This window comes from Cicer arietinum, chromosome 4, assembly GCF_000331145.2.
Source record: "Cicer arietinum cultivar CDC Frontier isolate Library 1 chromosome 4, Cicar.CDCFrontier_v2.0, whole genome shotgun sequence".
Lineage (NCBI taxonomy): Eukaryota > Viridiplantae > Streptophyta > Magnoliopsida > Fabales > Fabaceae > Cicer > Cicer arietinum.
The window spans coordinates 57,640,136-57,657,767 of record NC_021163.2 but is presented as its reverse complement, the minus strand read 5'-3'; the positions used below and the strand labels follow the sequence as shown (position 1 = coordinate 57,657,767).

Below are 17,632 nucleotides of genomic sequence, written 5' to 3'. Positions count from 1 at the left end.
AAACCATATAATGGGACCCACACACAAACGGCTGTCGCGTGCCGCATAGTCGCATCTCACACGTGTCGTCACCGTGATTCCTTTGCTGTCAACGAAAGAAAACTGAAAAACAGTGAGGACTGAGTTGGTAAAATTACTAACACACACACCAAAACACAAATACACAACTATGTGGGTCCCACAAGAAATGGGTCCCACTTCTTTTTCTCATCTTTCTCTCTCGCACTCATTATAAATCCATCCTCTCCCTCTATCAACCGAAGAACCCTCACACAATCGCCGCTATTCTCTCTCTCTGTCTCGTTTTTTCCTCTCTCATTTTTTTCTTACAGTTTCAGATTCGAATCTCGCTAAATCATTTCTGCAAAAATTCGGATCTTATACCTTTTCACTTGAATAAATTCAGATCTAAATCAATTGATGTGAAAAACGTCTCCAATTTTTACATTTCATCAATTTTTCCTCCATTTCCATAACAAAATCTGAAACACTTAATTAACAGTATCTCATAATAATTACCGAACATAATTTCAGCGACCAGTTACAAAAAAGCCAAAACGTGAAGGCTATTAATTTTCCCATTTTCAAAATTTTGAATTTTCATTTTGTCGTTTTGGTTGAACAATGTCGAACACTGCGTCGGTAACGTTTACGGCGTTGAACAATCCTCAAATAAACGCGATAAGAAACCCAAACGGGCGGTTACGTCCTTTAGCGAGCGTGCGAAGCAGGGTTACGAGATGTTCCGCCACGTGTGTGGAGAAAAAGAGGTGGTTAGGGACTCGATTACGCGGGAGCGGTTCGGACCGGGTTCAATTTTGGGAATCGGGTGGACCGGGGAGGTTACCGAAGCTGAGAGTGGCGGTTAAGTCGTCATTTTCGGCTGTACCTGAGAAACCGATGGGGCTTTACGATCCGGCTATGGATAAAGATTCGTGTGGTGTTGGATTCGTGGCTGAATTGAACGGTCAAAGTAGTCGTAAAACGGTTAGGAGTATATTTTTTGTTTTTTATTTTGGTGTGTGTGTGAGAGTGATTAAGGCGTGTTTGGATTGGATATAAATGATTGAGATTGAGATTGAGATTGCATGTTGTTTTTTTGTGTAGATAACTGATGCGTTGGAGATGTTGGTTCGAATGACACATAGAGGTGCTTGTGGATGTGAAGCAAATACTGGTGATGGTGCTGGGATTCTTGTGGCTCTGCCTCATGCTTTCTATCAAGAGGCACGTTTTTTTTTTGTTTTATTGTTTTTGACTTTAAAGTATATAGTTATTTTTTGTTTGTTTGTGTTTTTAATTATTTGAATATTTAAAAAAAGGGATATATTTTTATCTGAATTTTCTTTGTTTTCGTTTGAGATTGGTGTTTTTTCTGAGAACATGTGAGATTTTAATTTCCTTTTATGTAGTTTTAATTTTTTTGAAGTTTTTTTTTAAAAAAAAATAAAATTTGTGAAAGCATTTTGTTCCCCAGTCAGGTAGTAGCACTAGCAGTATTTACTTTTTGGCTGTCTCTTTCTTTTCTGTCTTTGTTTTTTTTTCCACTTTCTTTTATTTTCTCTATTTTATTTATTTAATATATATACGCTATGTATATGTATTCACTATTATGCCACTATTTTTATATTACGTTATAGTAAACCATCGCCACAGTTATTATCTATACTATGCGTGTAAAATTGTTTTACATGCTCTCAGGGCATACCTAATGGAAGGATGGGTAAAACTTTTTTATACTGATCTTGATTGGGGGTATGCCTAATGGAAGGATGGGTAAAACTTTTTTATACTGATCTTGATTGGGGGTATGCATGCACACATCTTTTTTAGCCAGTTAATACATATCGATTAAACTTTCTTTTATTTTTATTATTCTTAGTATTATGAAAGTGGAGTTTAATTTTTATTGTCATCCAATAATATGTTATTCTGTAAATATTGTGGCGATAGGATTCAATTGGATGCCTGTGGAATAATATTTTTACACATGTATATAAATTAAATTAAATTAAATTAAATTAAATTCTTCTTTTTTATTTTTTGATCATTGAGGCGTTTTGTGCAATTGTAAAATTAGGTCTAACTTATTTTCACTTTGTATTGTTAATTAATAGGAAGCAAAGTGAAACGAAAGTGCCAATTTTGGAATTAATATTGAGAAGCAAAATCAAAATTAAAACAGAAAACATTTTTTACCGAACAGCTCTATCCCTTTGATTTATTAGAACTTGGCTTTGTATCTGACTGTTATATTCAAAGAGGCTGATGACAGTAATGGGTGTGCCTTATTGCAGGTGTTGGATTTTCAGCTTCCTCCCCAAGGAAAATATGCAGTTGGCATGTTTTTCTTGCCTAAATCCGACAGCCGGAGGAAGGAAAGTAAAAATATATTTAAAAAGGTAAATCTAATTCAAAAATTTGATTCCATTTTGGCTTTGCTTAAATTGTGATGTCATTGCATAATAGATTTTGAGTGCAACTTAGATTTGCTTTAGCATACTGCACTTTTTTATATGCCTTGTATCTGCCAGTTTTAATCTTGCTGAAGTTATTCACTAACAAAAAGAGTTATTATTGTGTTTCTTTTTCTATTACCATTATAGTAATTTTGTCTTTTGATGACTTACGGTTGCAGAGTCTAATTTTGATGTTTATTTTGTCTTTGTTTGAAAATTGATTTAATGCATAATGTCTTCTGAGTTAACTTATATTTGTTCTAGAATACTGTATGATTTTTTTATGCCTTGTATCTGCCAGATAGAATCATGCCTTGTATTTTGTATTGAGTTCCTTTGCTATTGTCGTTAAAGTGATTTGGTCTTTTACTGACATTACTGCACTGTTTTGGCTTAAGGTTGCCGCGTCTCTCGGTCACACTGTTCTTGGTTGGCGTTCTGTGCCCACAGATAACACAGGATTGGGAAAATCAGCCCTGCAGACCGAACCAGTGATTGAACAGGTGTTTATTACACCAAGTTCTCACTCAAAAGTTGATCTGGAAAAACAGGTATGTTTAAGCTGGAGAATAAATGATTGAATTGGGATTTCTTTACAAAGAAAAAGATTAGCATGTGAATTACTTTAGTTAACATTATGAATTAAGACAAATATCCTTGTCAAAGCTGAGTCTATTGCTAAGGAAAAAGGTTTAAAAAAGTTCCATTTTGCACCTTTTTCTTCAGGTGATTAAATTTGAACTGAGAATTGAGTAGTGCTTAATAGATACTTGGAATTTTTCCTTGCAGATGTACATACTACGGAAGCTCAGTATGGCTGCTATTACATCTGCATTAAACCTCCAAAATGATGGAATAACAGATTTCTATATCTGTTCACTGTCATCAAGGTGTGTTGTCAAAGAGGCATCATCAGTTTCTCGATAAGTAAATTATGGTTACTGCTGTAGTTATCTAATCAATTTCAAATTTCTGATGGTTCTCCAATTTTGTACAGGACTGTTATTTACAAAGGTCAGCTAACACCAGCTCAATTGGGGGACTATTATAATGCAGATCTTGGCAATGAAAGGTTTACGAGCTACATGGCCCTGGTAAATATTTTGCCCATTAACTCATCTTCTTCTTCCACTAACTCTATACTCCAACAAACAGCATAGGAACAACCAGTAACTGAAGAGATGCAAGGTTGGGGAATGACTTCTGAGGCATTGAGGTTTGAATGATCTCTTAAGTTCTTCCGCTTCCTTGATTACTATTTGATTTTGGATGCTGGATTGGATGCAATGGTTGAGTTGGTAAGAAAGTTCATTATCAAGATAATCATGTTTGCAGAAATTTCTGCTGATGCTTTCTCTAGTGGGTCTTGAGGAATTCTTCAGAGTTGTGGAGGGAATAATCACTTTGGTGAAAGGGGATAGGAGTTTTGTAATTTCTACTGGCACTTCAGTATATGTTTATATCGAAGTGCCTGGAAGAAAACTGGACTTGACTTTCTACTTTGGTTTTTACACTGTTCTAAGAACTTAACTATGAAAACTCACAATTTGGTATTCTTCTTTGTAGGTACATTCCCGATTTTCTACTAATACTTTCCCTAGCTGGGATCGTGCTCAACCTTTTCGTGTATTGGGCCACAATGGAGAAATCAACACTCTCCGGGGAAATGTTAACTGGTATGTATCGAATAAGTGTTTCCTTATTCCAGTTTAAATAGAATGGCCCATATGAATGAGTACCATATTGCATTGCAATTTTAACTGTGTCGATTTCATCCTACTACTGCTGTAATGGACCGATTAGATATTCAAGTCCATTGATTTGATTATGGGTGGGCTTAACAGCATTGTTTGTAGTGTATTTAGGGTTTTACTCCATGCCTTTTGATTGATGTTGTGCAGATATATCAGCTAATCTGGTATATTTTGTAGGATAAAGGCACGTGAGGGCCTATTGAAATGCAAGGAGCTTGGCTTGTCAGAGGATGATTTAAAGAAGTTTTTACCAATTGTGGATGCAAATTCATCAGACTCAGGTGAAACTTATGATTTTTTTGTTAGCTTTTTAAACTGTGGTCAATGTCATATTCTGAATCCTTGACACATGGTTTTGTTGTTCTTTTCCAGGATGTTTTGACGGTGTCCTTGAGTTTTTGCTTCATTCTGGGAAAAGTCTTCCTGAAGCTGTCATGATGATGATTCCCGAAGCATGGCAGAATGACAAGAACATGGACCCTCAACGTAAAGCATTTTATGAATACTACTCAGCTCTGTTGGAGCCATGGGATGGGCCAGCTCTTATATCTTGTAAATTTTCTGGGACACAGTTCTATTTTCCTCATGATATGATGTTTGATTTGGTACCTAATCTATTCTCATGTTATTACAGTTACCGATGGTCACTATCTTGGAGCAACTTTGGATAGGAATGGATTGCGACCTGGCCGCTTCTATGTCACCCACAGTGGACGGGTTATAATGGCAAGTGAAGTTGGCGTTGTAGATATTCCTCCAGAAGACGTGTGCAGGAAAGGAAGACTAAATCCTGGTATGATGCTACTGGTGGACTTTGAGAAGCATATTGTTGTGAACGATGATGCCTTAAAAGAGCAATACTCATTGGCAAGACCCTATGGGGATTGGCTTAAAAATCAGAAGATTGAACTGAAAGACATAGTCGACTCTGTTCATGAATCTGATATAGTGCCACCAACCATAACAGGAGTGGCTCCAGTAAGTATAATTAAAAACCAATGTCAATTTCTTATAAATGTCTTGTAGACAAGTCTAATTATTGTGTCTTCCATGAACAACAGCTATCTAATGATGACGTGGATATGGGAAATATGGGAATTCATGGCCTGCTGGCTCCATTGAAGGCTTTTGGGTATGTAGCCTCCTTGCTGGGTATTTCTTCTATTCTATCCACCATATTTACAAAGGAGGAGTTTTTATATGTCTCTCTACTCATGCAGGTATAGTGTTGAATCATTGGAAATGCTATTACTTCCCATGGCAAAAGATGGTGTCGAAGCACTTGGGTCAATGGGAAATGATACTCCATTAGCTGTCATGTCTAATAGAGAAAAGCTTACTTTTGAGTATTTCAAGCAAATGTTTGCTCAAGTGACAAATCCTCCTATCGATCCTATTAGAGAGAAAATTGTCACTTCAATGCAATGTATGGTTGGTCCAGAAGGTGATCTGACAGAAACCACCGAGGAACAATGCCACCGCCTTTCACTAAAAGGTCCCCTTTTAACCACTAAGGAAATGGAAGCCATAAAAAAAATGAATTATAGGGGATGGCGGAGCAAAGTTATAGACATAACTTACTCAAAGGAACGTGGTAAGAAAGGGTTGGAGGAAGCCTTGGACAGGATATGCACAGAGGCACACAACGCAATTGATGAAGGCTACACTACCCTTGTGCTTTCTGATAGAGGTATTGTATTTCTCTGTTATCTTTCTGTTGCATAAATATACTATATAGTCACATTCACTTGATTTATTTGAATCTTGGATTGAATTTGTAGCCTTCTCAAGGAAACGTGTTGCTGTGAGCTCCCTTCTGGCTGTTGGTGCTGTCCACCAACATCTAGTTAAAACACTTGAACGCACAAGAGTTGCTCTAATGGTTGAATCTGCTGAGCCACGTGAAGTGCACCATTTCTGCACGCTTGTTGGTTTTGGCGCCGATGCTATATGTCCATATTTGGCTGTAGAGGCAATTTGGCGACTGCAGGTTGATGGAAAGATCCCACCAAAAGCAAGTGGTGAATTCCACTCAAAAGATGAGTTGGTCAAGAAGTATTTCAAAGCAAGCAACTATGGAATGATGAAGGTTCTTGCTAAGATGGGAATATCAACTTTGGCTTCATATAAAGGTGCTCAGATATTTGAAGCTCTGGGTCTTTCTTCAGAAGTGATTGAAAAGTGCTTTGCTGGAACTCCAAGTCGAGTTGAGGGTGCAACGTTTGAGATGCTTGCTCATGATGCTCTTCATCTGCACGAGTTGGCTTTTCCTTCTCGGGTTTTCTCTCCTGGGAGTGCAGAAGCAGTAGCATTGCCAAACCCTGGGGATTATCATTGGAGAAAGGGAGGCGAAGTTCATCTGAATGATCCACTTGCTATTGCGAAGCTTCAAGAAGCTACCAGAACTAACAGTGTAGAAGCATATAAACAGTATTCCAAGACCATTCATGAATTGAATAAGGCTTGCAATTTGAGAGGGCTTCTGAAATTTAAAGAGACATCATGTAAGATTTCTATTGATGAGGTCGAACCTGCAAGTGAAATAGTTAAACGATTTTGCACTGGTGCCATGAGTTATGGGTCAATATCGTTGGAGGCTCACACAGCATTAGCAACGGCAATGAACAAAATTGGAGGGAAATCCAACACAGGTTTGTCAAACTTATTTAAGAATATCGAGTCACATTTTCTTTTATATGAACATAAATGACTAGTCTTTTGCCCAGGCGTCAAATCAGTCCAGCACAATTTTTCCATTAGAATATCATGTGAACTACTATTTTGCAAATCCATTTCTCCTCAATTTCTTTGATTTTATGATGATTTTTTTTCTTGATTTTTTGTTGTAGGCGAGGGAGGTGAGCAGCCATCTCGTATGGAGCCTCTTGCTGATGGCTCAAGGAATCCCAAAAGGAGTGCCATTAAGCAGGTTGCTAGTGGGAGATTTGGAGTTTCAAGTTACTACCTTACAAATGCTGATGAACTTCAGATAAAGATGGCCCAGGTAATTATCGTAACTTGCTCTTTCCAATCAAGGTATCTGGTGCCCCTGCATTCCTGTTGGAATTAAGGTTCTGTTGTTTATGAATTTATATTAATGGCAGATGATGCTGTGACTTAAAGGCACCTCTGGGTGCTCTTGCGTCTTTAATTGAAACCTACATTTTTTCTTTGGTGAGGTTCAATAAAAGTGTAGTTTTTCACTTATCGTGGAGTGGTAGTGTCTTAACATTGTAGTTGTAATCCTCAGGGAGCAAAACCTGGTGAAGGAGGTGAACTTCCTGGCCACAAGGTTGTAGGAGACATTGCTGTTACTAGGAATTCGACAGCCGGTGTAGGGCTCATCAGTCCTCCTCCCCATCATGACATTTATTCAATTGAAGATCTCGCTCAATTAATTCATGATCTGAAGGTATTTTCATATCTGCATTCTTTCTTTTGTTTTTCAATATGTTTCTAAGTATTGCAAAATTATGTGTTCTTCCTATATGTGTTTGACCCCTTATGTTAATTTGTAGAATGCCAACCCAGCTGCTAGAATTAGTGTGAAACTAGTATCTGAAGCTGGAGTTGGGGTAATTGCTAGCGGAGTTGTTAAAGGTCATGCTGAGCATGTCTTGATCTCTGGTCATGATGGCGGTACAGGAGCATCCAGATGGACTGGCATAAAGAATGCAGGGCTGCCTTGGGAACTTGGTCTGGCCGAGACCCACCAGACTTTGGTTGCTAATGACCTACGTGGTCGCACAACTCTCCAAACTGATGGACAGCTGAAAACGGGAAGAGATGTGGCAATAGCCACTCTTCTTGGTGCAGAAGAGTTTGGTTTCAGTACTGCTCCACTCATTACTCTTGGCTGCATCATGATGCGGAAGTGCCACAAGAACACCTGTCCTGTTGGCATTGCTACTCAAGATCCAGTACTTAGAGAGAAATTTGCTGGAGAACCTGAGCATGTTATTAACTTCTTTTTTATGGTGGCAGAAGAGATGAGAGAAATTATGGCCCAGCTTGGGTTTAGAACAGTCAATGAAATGATTGGCCGTTCAGATATGCTCGAAGTTGATAAAGAAGTCATTAAGGGCAATGCAAAACTAGAGAACATTGATCTCTCTCTATTGCTTCGACCTGCGGCTGAACTGCGCCCAGACGCTGCACAATACTGTGTGCAAAAACAAGATCATAGTTTGGACATGGCTTTGGATAATAAGCTCATAAGTCAGTCCAATGCTGCTTTGGAAAAGGGTCTCCCAGTATACATTGAAACACCAATATGTAATACAAACCGTGCTGTGGGAACTATGCTTAGCCATGAGGTGACTAAGAGGTACAACTTAGCTGGTCTTCCATCTGACACCATCCATATCCAATTTACTGGTAGTGCAGGCCAAAGCTTTGGTGCATTCCTCTGTCCTGGCATCACTTTAGAACTTGAAGGTGATAGCAATGACTACATTGGTAAAGGGTTATCAGGTGGCAAGATTGTAGTATATCCTCCAAAAGGAAGCACTTTTGACCCCAAGGACAACATCATAATTGGCAATGTGGCACTGTATGGGGCAACACGTGGTGAGGCATATTTCAACGGGATGGCAGCAGAAAGATTTTGTGTGCGTAATTCTGGGGCTCAAGCTGTAGTTGAAGGTGTTGGTGATCATGGATGTGAGTACATGACTGGTGGGACTGTTGTTGTTCTTGGGAAAACTGGTAGAAATTTTGCTGCAGGCATGAGTGGTGGAATCGCTTATGTTCTTGATGTGGATGGAACATTCCAGTCTCGGTGCAACCTTGAGCTTGTAGATCTGGATAAGGTTGAAGAGGAGGAGGACATTATTACTCTAAGAATGTTGATCCAGCAACATCAACGTCACACAAATAGTGCGCTTGCCAAAGAAGTGCTTGTTGATTTTGAGAATGTTGTTCCTAAATTTGTCAAGGTGTTTCCTCGGGAGTATAAACGTGTTCTTGCAAGTATTAAGTCTGACGCAACCTCTAAAGATGCAGTGGAGTCTGCTGCTAAAGATGTAGATGGGCAAGATGATGAATCCCAAGCAGTAGAGAAGGATGCTTTTGAAGAGCTCAAGAAACTGGCAACTGCATCTTTGAATGAGAAACCAAGTGAGGTAATTTTTAGTTTTTTATTTGTTATTATTAGTTTTATAATTTTTGTACATTTTGTGTTCTGTTTTTTAATAAAATATTTTTTATGTCGAAACTCTAGAGTCTTGATCAGGGATTATTCGTCTAGCTCTTATTGTTGTATTACAATAATAATTTCTCGATTTAGTGAAACATTCTATGTAGTTTGCCTTTCTGGTTATTTGTTTTTGAAATAAAAATAATTCTCTGTTGAAGTTGCAGGATTTTAGAGAAAAGGAGAGAAAATAATAAAAGTTTCAATATTATTGATCTTGATTAGGGATTATTCTTCTAGCTCTTGTTGTATTACAATAATAATTTCTCAATTTAGTGAAATATTCTCTGTAGTTTGCCTTTCTGGTTATTTGTTTTTGAAATAAAAATAACTCTATGTTGAAGTTGTGGGATTATAAATTGATCCCAGAAAATATTTCAAGATACTTTAATAATATAAAAAATATTATAAGATATTTTTTAATATTCTAACACTCTTCGTGCTTATAGATTGAATTGAGTATAGTTGACAAATGGATGGATTATCTTCATTAATTACTGTGCTTGGAAATTTCATTTTGGGACAGTTGCATTTTGTGGGGATGACATTACTGTGTATAATTTCATTGTTTGTGGGTGGGTGTGTTTTTCCTCTTAGCCGTAGGTCCTATTTTAAAAGATATTTTAGATTAAGGTGGTGAATACTCTGTCTCGTTGGTGGGGTCCAAGAGTGTTATAATTTTAGTTTTGTTACTAAAATGTGAAGAACATACATGGAAGATACAAGTACCTGGAGTAATTTTTATGCATTTTTAACTCGCTAATGTCCTTTAATATCTGCAGGCTCCCAAGAGGCCAAGTCAGGTCATTGATGCTGTTAAACATAGAGGTTTTGTTGCTTATGAGCGTGAGGGTGTTCAGTATAGGGATCCTAATGTTCGCCTGAATGATTGGAAGGAAGTGATGATGGAGACAAAGCCGGGCCCGCTTTTGAAAACACAATCTGCCCGTTGCATGGACTGTGGTACTCCCTTTTGTCATCAGGTGAGGATTGCCAATTTCAAGTTTTCATTAGTTACATCTTTCTTTCTAGGGTTTTATTTGTATCCATTTTTAAACTAAATATATTTTCGTAAAATTTCAGGAAAATTCTGGATGTCCTCTTGGAAATAAAATACCAGAATTTAATGAGTTAGTATATCAAAATAGGTGGCAAGAAGCATTAGATAGGCTTCTTGAAACAAACAACTTTCCCGAGTTCACTGGTCGGGTGTGCCCAGCACCTTGTGAAGGTTCTTGTGTCCTTGGTATTATTGAGAATCCTGTATCTATTAAAAACATTGAATGTGCTATCATAGACAAGGCTTTTGAGGAGGGCTGGATGGTGCCACGACCTCCTGTCAAGAGAACTGGGTATGATATATTTTCCTTTTAACATCATTTTGATTTTGAATTAGACCAAGCTAGAAATTTTAGTTTTAATAATTTAAAAATTTCCAAGTAATTGTTACATAAACAGTGTCATTATTGATATATCTTCTGATACAGGAAAAGAGTAGCCATAGTTGGAAGTGGACCATCTGGCTTGGCAGCTGCTGATCAGCTAAATAAAATGGGTCATACAGTAACAGTGTTTGAAAGAGCTGATCGGATTGGGGGCCTTATGATGTATGGGGTTCCCAACATGAAAACCGACAAAGTGGATATAGTTCAAAGGCGAGTCAATCTCATGGCGGAGGAAGGAGTAAATTTTGTGGTGAATGCTAACATTGGACACGATCCTTTATATTCTCTTGAACGGCTTCGAGAGGAAAATGATGCCATTGTCTTGGCTGTTGGAGCCACAAAGCCAAGGTGAGATTCAGTGACAACCTTCATCCTGTTTATGCACCTATGGATTTAGTTCAATTTTTTATGAGAACCAAATATGCATAGAAGGATGTTTCTAATGAAGATACTTTTTCTTGCAGGGATCTTCCTGTACCTGGAAGGCAGCTATCAGGAGTTCATTTTGCCATGGAGTTTCTTCATGCAAACACTAAAAGCTTGCTTGATAGCAATTTACAGGATGGTAACTACATCTCTGCCAAGGGAAAGAAGGTTGTGGTCATTGGTGGCGGTGACACTGGCACAGATTGCATCGGAACATCCATTCGTCATGGTTGTACTGCCGTCGTAAATCTTGAACTTCTCCCTCAGCCACCACCAACTAGGGCCCCGGGCAACCCATGGCCTCAGGTTAGATTTGAATAACTTTTTTTTCTTAGAAACTGTTCAATGTGTCATGAGTTTAACCACTGTTTCTGGAATGCAGTGGCCTCGCATATTCCGTGTAGATTACGGGCACCAAGAAGCGGAGTCTAAATTTGGCAAAGATCCAAGAACATACGAGGTACTGACTAAGCGGTTTGTGGGAGATGAAAATGGAGCTGTGAAAGGTCTTGAAGTGGTACATGTTCGCTGGGAGAAGGATGAAACCGGCAAGTTTCAATTTAAGGAAATTGAGGGCAGTGAAGAGATTATTGAGGCAGACATAGTTTTACTAGCCATGGGATTCCTTGGTCCTGAGTCGGTAAGTATTTAATATAGCTCTATTCCTTACGTTTCAAATGTGTTAATTCATTCGGCGAGTATTTAAAATAGCCCCTTTCCTTACGTTTCAAATGTGTTAATTAAATGAATTTGGTATTTTTGTGAAATAAAGATAAATTGGTTGCTAATGCTTTTTACATTGCTGCAGGATATGGTAAGTATAATAGCAGATAAATGGGTTGCTATTACGTTGAAATATATGTTTAAAGTTGATAATGGATAGCTACTAGCTATTACATTTCGTGATAACAAGTTATTGTATTATTGCTGCATATTCTATCGATTGTTAAACCTTGATAAATGGGCAGCTACTACATTGCATGGTAAAAATAAGTTATAGGCCAATAGCAGTAGACTCTGTAGTAATCTTCTTCCAATATTGTATCGATTCTTTCACAAAAGTGATTTCTGTAAGCCGCAACTGACAATGCTTTGTTTTGCCTTGCCAGAATATTGCAGAGAAGTTGGGTGTGGAGCGAGACAACAGGTCAAACTTCAAGGCTGATTATGGTCGCTTCTCGACCAATGTGAATGGGGTGTTTGCAGCAGGTGATTGTCGCCGCGGTCAGTCGTTAGTTGTATGGGCTATTTCAGAGGGAAGGCAAGCTGCCGCACAAGTCGACAGCTACCTCACCAAAGAAGACCAAGACCATAATATTGATGGGAATCAGGATGAATTTGTGAAGAGGCAAAAAGATCTCAACAAGAAGCACCAGGACAGTGGCATTCACACAGTGATGACATAGGATATGTCTTCTGTGATTTTTATGTTGGCTGAGTTCCTAAATCAAATGCACAGAATAAAAAAGAAAATGAATGTTCAATGATTAAGCAGGACTTTCATTGGTTTTTCCTTTTAGGCATTCTTGGTTGGCAGTTGGTATGCTGCAGGGCGAAATAAGGAGAAAAACAAATAAAGAAAAATAATTTAGTGTAAGGAAAACAAGAATCATCAGTCTTGGTTTTTAGTGGGGTATTAGTAGAGTACTAGGTTATTTCAGATTTGAGTGTTCATAGTTCTTATTTGGACTTCAATTATTTGGGAAGTTAGCTCGTCGTTATGATTTTATGAAATGAAATGTACAGTTTGATAATTATTTATTTATTTACTCTGGTGTTCAATGCGATCTTGTGTGGTTGACTTCATGCACGGTTATAATTGTGTTCTTTCTGATGTGTATTTAATTCCTTGTGATACCATCGGATTGATTTGTGAATGCTGGGAGGAGGTGTATTGTGAATTGTGATATGCGGAATTGGAATTATCTTAGCATATATGTTGGGCAATTCGTAATGTGATGATTGTGTTTCCCGGATTGTGATCCTCTCGTCTTTTTCTTTGAGGTCGTGAGAGTATTAGATACAAATTTAATTTTTATTAATTTTATATAAATAAAATAAAGTAAAATAATATTTTTGTATCTAATACTCCCACAATATGGAACAAAAAGGATCGTAATCCGCGTTTCTCAACTGGCAGTGGCCGGTGGTCATCTAAGTCCTCTTTTTAACAATATAAGATGTTGTCCCTTTTGGGATTACCGAGTAAAATAAGGAGAGATGCACATCTCCCACATTGTTTACAGGCTCTCTAAACTTTATTGAATTTATACATAAGCCATGTAAGTCTTATTTTTTTTCACTATAATGTTCTTCAACACTTAATATCAAATCCTTAATTTGTTTTCACGTTTTTAGAGTTCAAAAACTTCCTTCTTCCATTTCCATTTATTGACACCATCAACTTTACTTTTTTCATTGCATATATAATATAGGTCTAAAACCCTTTTCATTGACGTTGGTCATTAATTTTTTTGAAAAACTATACTATTTACATTTTGGTCATTAAATTTTTTGAAAAACTATACTGCATTAACTTACTAGATGATGGGATCTGGTAGGTAGTTTTCAACTATCGGATCCACGCATTAGATATGATGTTTTTTAAAAATTTAATTTAATTTTATTGGATTCACGCATCCGATAGTAGTTAATGCGGTTTAGAATTATTATTATTATTATTATTAATTTGTATAATTGAAATTTAATGTGTAAAATATTTCTAGTTAGTTATGGTTGATCCTCAAGCTGAGACATTTGTTGACACATGATTTGAAACCTGTGAATACACCTGAATCCAAATCTTAGTTTGCAGTTGAATTGAAATCTAAGCCTGTACCTGACTTGAAAATCAAGGAAGTAGCTGATTTGAAATTGGATATTGCATAGCTAGAGGTGAATGACATTGATGTTGGGATAAGCTTTAGTTTCTAAGATGATTTGATTGCTTGAGTTTGTCGTTAGGTAACAAAATTAGGATTTTTAGTGGTAATTAAAATATCTGACCATGATTTTAATTGAAGAAAATAATGTTTTGTATTGGGCTGTGTGAAAGAAGTGGTGGGTATAAATAAACCAATAAGAAGTTAAAACGCCAAGAAACAAGATATACGAAATCTGAATGTCCATTCAAGTTACATAGTTATTTACTAACAATCGAAAAATGAAATAAATTTAATTGTAGTTTTGACCTCTATATTTTAACTGATTTATAAAATTAGTCCTTCCGTTTTATTTTCTCCCAATTTTAGTCCCTTAATCAAATTTTTTATCAAAAAATTAATGATGTAACATACTTTAATGATGTGTCAAATAAGTTGATGATGTGCAGCCATGTAGATTAATATATTATTTCATTATTCTAATTTATAAAAACACATTACAACTTTATAAAAAAACATTTTATTATAAAACACAATACAAATTTACAAAAACCAGTATTGATTATATAAAAAAACCAAAATTGAATTAAAAACATCCAAGTTAGATACCCAGGAACCCAACTCACGCAAAGCCTCTCTTTGCAAATTGCACTTAATCTGAATATAAAAGTAAAAAATGTATCAACAAGAAATCAAGTGAACAAAAACCCATAAATCCTCTTCAAACCCAATCTAGACCATCCCAAACAACACTTAAACCTTCCTAGAAGATCATTAACAACTGAAATAATAACAACACCTAATATACAAATTCGTAACAAGGAAAATATTTCCAATCCCTTCACAAATAATTGCATTTCAACACTTTCACAATGTCTTTTTGTCTCGTTTCCATATCGCCCTTTTTCCTTTTTCGGTTCCTCTTTTTCGTCATCCCACCAACACCGCCACCGTCTTTTTCTACATCAATTGAAGCATTTTCCGTTTTCAATGTGATTCCCGAGCCACCCACTTCCATCCAAAACCTTAACTCCATCATCAGCATCGAGATTCAAGATTCCTGAATCGATAATGAATGGTATGAATGCGACGAAGCTAAGAGAAGAAATTTGTTGGTGAGATGACAAAGAATATGATCCCACCAAAAAACATTCTAATGACTTTAAAATATAGAAGAAATGGAAGTGCGACTACAATGAAGATAGTCTATAGTGCGCGTCAAAGTAAGTTACACGAAAACCATAAATGGTTTAAGATCAGAAATGCGACATTTGAAATGTTTGGATGGTCACAAATATGTATACATGTATAGAACAATTGATAAGACTCAAACAAAAATTCACGATATTTTTTAGACTCATTATAAATCAGTCAAGTTGTTTAGCACTTTTTCGATGGTGTTGCTGATGGATTCAACTTATAAAACAAATCAGTATCAAATGTCATCGTCATGAGATTGTTGGTTTAACTTCAACATAGATGACATATTCACTTGGGTTTGCTTTTCTCAGGTTTGAAAAAGAGGATAATATTACTTGGGTCCTACAGATGTATCATAATTTGTTGAAGTTTGAAGACAAGATTTTCAATGTAACTAGATGCTAACACGCGTATTGCGCGAATATATTTTTATTTAGGCTAAATTACATTTGTGGTCCTTTAACTTAATCTCAGGTAACGTTTTAGTCCTTTATCTTTTTTTTTTTTTCCCGATTTAGTCCTTTATTCCTAACAATATCAAATAAAGTATGAAAATATGAGTTTATTTGAAGATTTGCGTTACGAATTTGATAAAATTTGTATTATATTGAAGAATATAATTAATTTTATGAGTTTTGATTGATTTTTTTTTTTGAATTTTTGTATAAAAAAGGATAACATTGTTGAAATTTTAAAACATAAAATATCAAATTGTCACTTAAAATTAAAATAAAGGACCAAGTTGGGAAAATAAAAAGATAAAGGACTAAAACGTTATCTGAGATTAAGTTAAAGGACCACAAATGTAATTTAGCCTTTTATTTATTAAATTTAAGTGGATTTAGAAGAAAAAATATATGAAGTTTTATGTCCTAATTAAGTATTTATATCAATAATATATATACAATTTTACCAATATAATTAATAGAAGAGAAGTACCAATTTAGACGAATGACTTGAATAAATAAAGTACCGTATTAATATTGAGATCGTTGGATATGTTAAATATTGAAGTAATATATTTGATAATTGAAATTAAGATATACAATTGAGTTACAAAATATATTACTTTATTGTTGAAACTAAAAATAATTAAAGTAAAATACTTGGAAATACATTTATCTTGTATTTTACTTTATTACTTTTTTGTTGTCTCATTCGATCATTTTAATCATACATCTTTATGGTAATTGTGAAATTTTTTATTTTAAATCGGATATATTAGAATTTTAATTTACAAACATTCAAATTGTTATTAACATTAATAGAGTAATCATAATGATTAACATTTTGGTTTCAAAATCGAAATCCAAAATTTATAACAATTACAAAATATTAATCCTCAAACAATTATAAATATATATTAAATATAAATAATTGCAAATGAATTACTTTAATTTCATACCAATTAACACTATAAAATAATAAATTTTATTTAAATAATTTCAGTAAAATAAGGTTGACCAAAATTCAACAAACATATTTTGTCCATCATTTCTAAATATTTATATGCTATATATATTTACCAATATTCAAAAATGAAAATCAAATATAAATATTTTTTTGTTCTCTCACTCGATCATTTTAATTTGAAAACTAATTACAAAATATTAATTGTCAAACAATTATACAACAAATATAAAAAATTGCAAAATAAATTACTTTAATTTCATGTCAATTACCACGGTAAAACAACAAATCAAATTTAAATAATTTCAATAAAAAAAAAAACTTACCAAAATTCAAAGAGTCATGACTTTGTCCATCATTTTTAAATATTTATATACTATATATTTACCAATATTCAAAGTAGAAAATCAAATACAAATATTTTTTGTTCTCTCATTCGATCATTTTAATCATCAATCTTTTGTGATAATTGTGAAATTTTTTATTTTAAAATTGAATAAATTAAAATTTTAATTTACAAAAATTTAAACTATTATCAATATTAAATAGAGTAATCATAATGATTAATATTTTGGTTTCAAAACCAAAATTCAAAATTTATAACAATTCGGTTACAAAATATTAATTGCCAAACAATTTTAAGTGTACATTAAATACAAATAATTACAAATGAATTACTTTAATTTCATGTCAATTAACACTATAAAATAACAAATTAAATTTATTTAATTTCAATAAAATTAAATTGATCAAGATTCAAAAAGACATAATTTTGTCAATAATTTATAAATATTTATATATACTATATATATTTACCAATATTAAAAGTTGAAAATTAAATACAAATATTGTTTGTTCTCTC

General features: G+C 34.9%; 1 protein-coding gene across 2 annotated transcripts; it reads left to right on the top strand.

Moving 5' to 3' along the window:
- Positions 1-254: 254 nt before the first annotated feature.
- LOC101509615 (glutamate synthase [NADH], amyloplastic) lies at positions 255-13,084 on the top strand. 2 transcript variants are annotated; one of them, XM_012715195.3, is made up of 22 exons: positions 255-987; positions 1,108-1,227; positions 2,298-2,402; positions 2,858-3,010; positions 3,249-3,349; positions 3,457-3,553; positions 4,026-4,135; positions 4,391-4,494; positions 4,586-4,765; positions 4,848-5,191; positions 5,275-5,345; positions 5,434-5,903; positions 5,995-6,864; positions 7,063-7,217; positions 7,464-7,625; positions 7,732-9,336; positions 10,190-10,390; positions 10,491-10,759; positions 10,895-11,200; positions 11,317-11,584; positions 11,661-11,918; positions 12,388-13,084. In XM_012715195.3, the coding sequence occupies exons 1-22, from the start codon at positions 625-627 to the stop codon at positions 12,682-12,684; spliced, it is 6,609 nt and encodes a 2,202-aa protein (XP_012570649.1). In that variant the 5' UTR covers positions 255-624; the 3' UTR covers positions 12,685-13,084. The 2 variants fall into 2 exon arrangements, with proteins under 2 accessions (XP_012570649.1, XP_012570650.1); XM_012715196.3 differs by lacking the exons at positions 255-987; positions 1,108-1,227; positions 2,298-2,402; ... (1 more) ...; positions 3,249-3,349; positions 3,457-3,553 and adding an exon at positions 3,630-3,757.
- Positions 13,085-17,632: the final 4,548 nt, after the last annotated feature.

Coding starts and splice junctions, on each gene's coding strand:
- LOC101509615 (XM_012715195.3), top strand. CDS start 625: ATGTCGAACACTGCGTCGGTAACGTTTACGGCGTTGAACAATCCTCAA. Junction 7,218..7,463: donor TTCAGATAAAGATGGCCCAG/GTAATTATCGTA, acceptor TGTAATCCTCAG/GGAGCAAAACCTGGTGAAGG. Junction 11,585..11,660: donor CGGGCAACCCATGGCCTCAG/GTTAGATTTGAA, acceptor TCTGGAATGCAG/TGGCCTCGCATATTCCGTGT.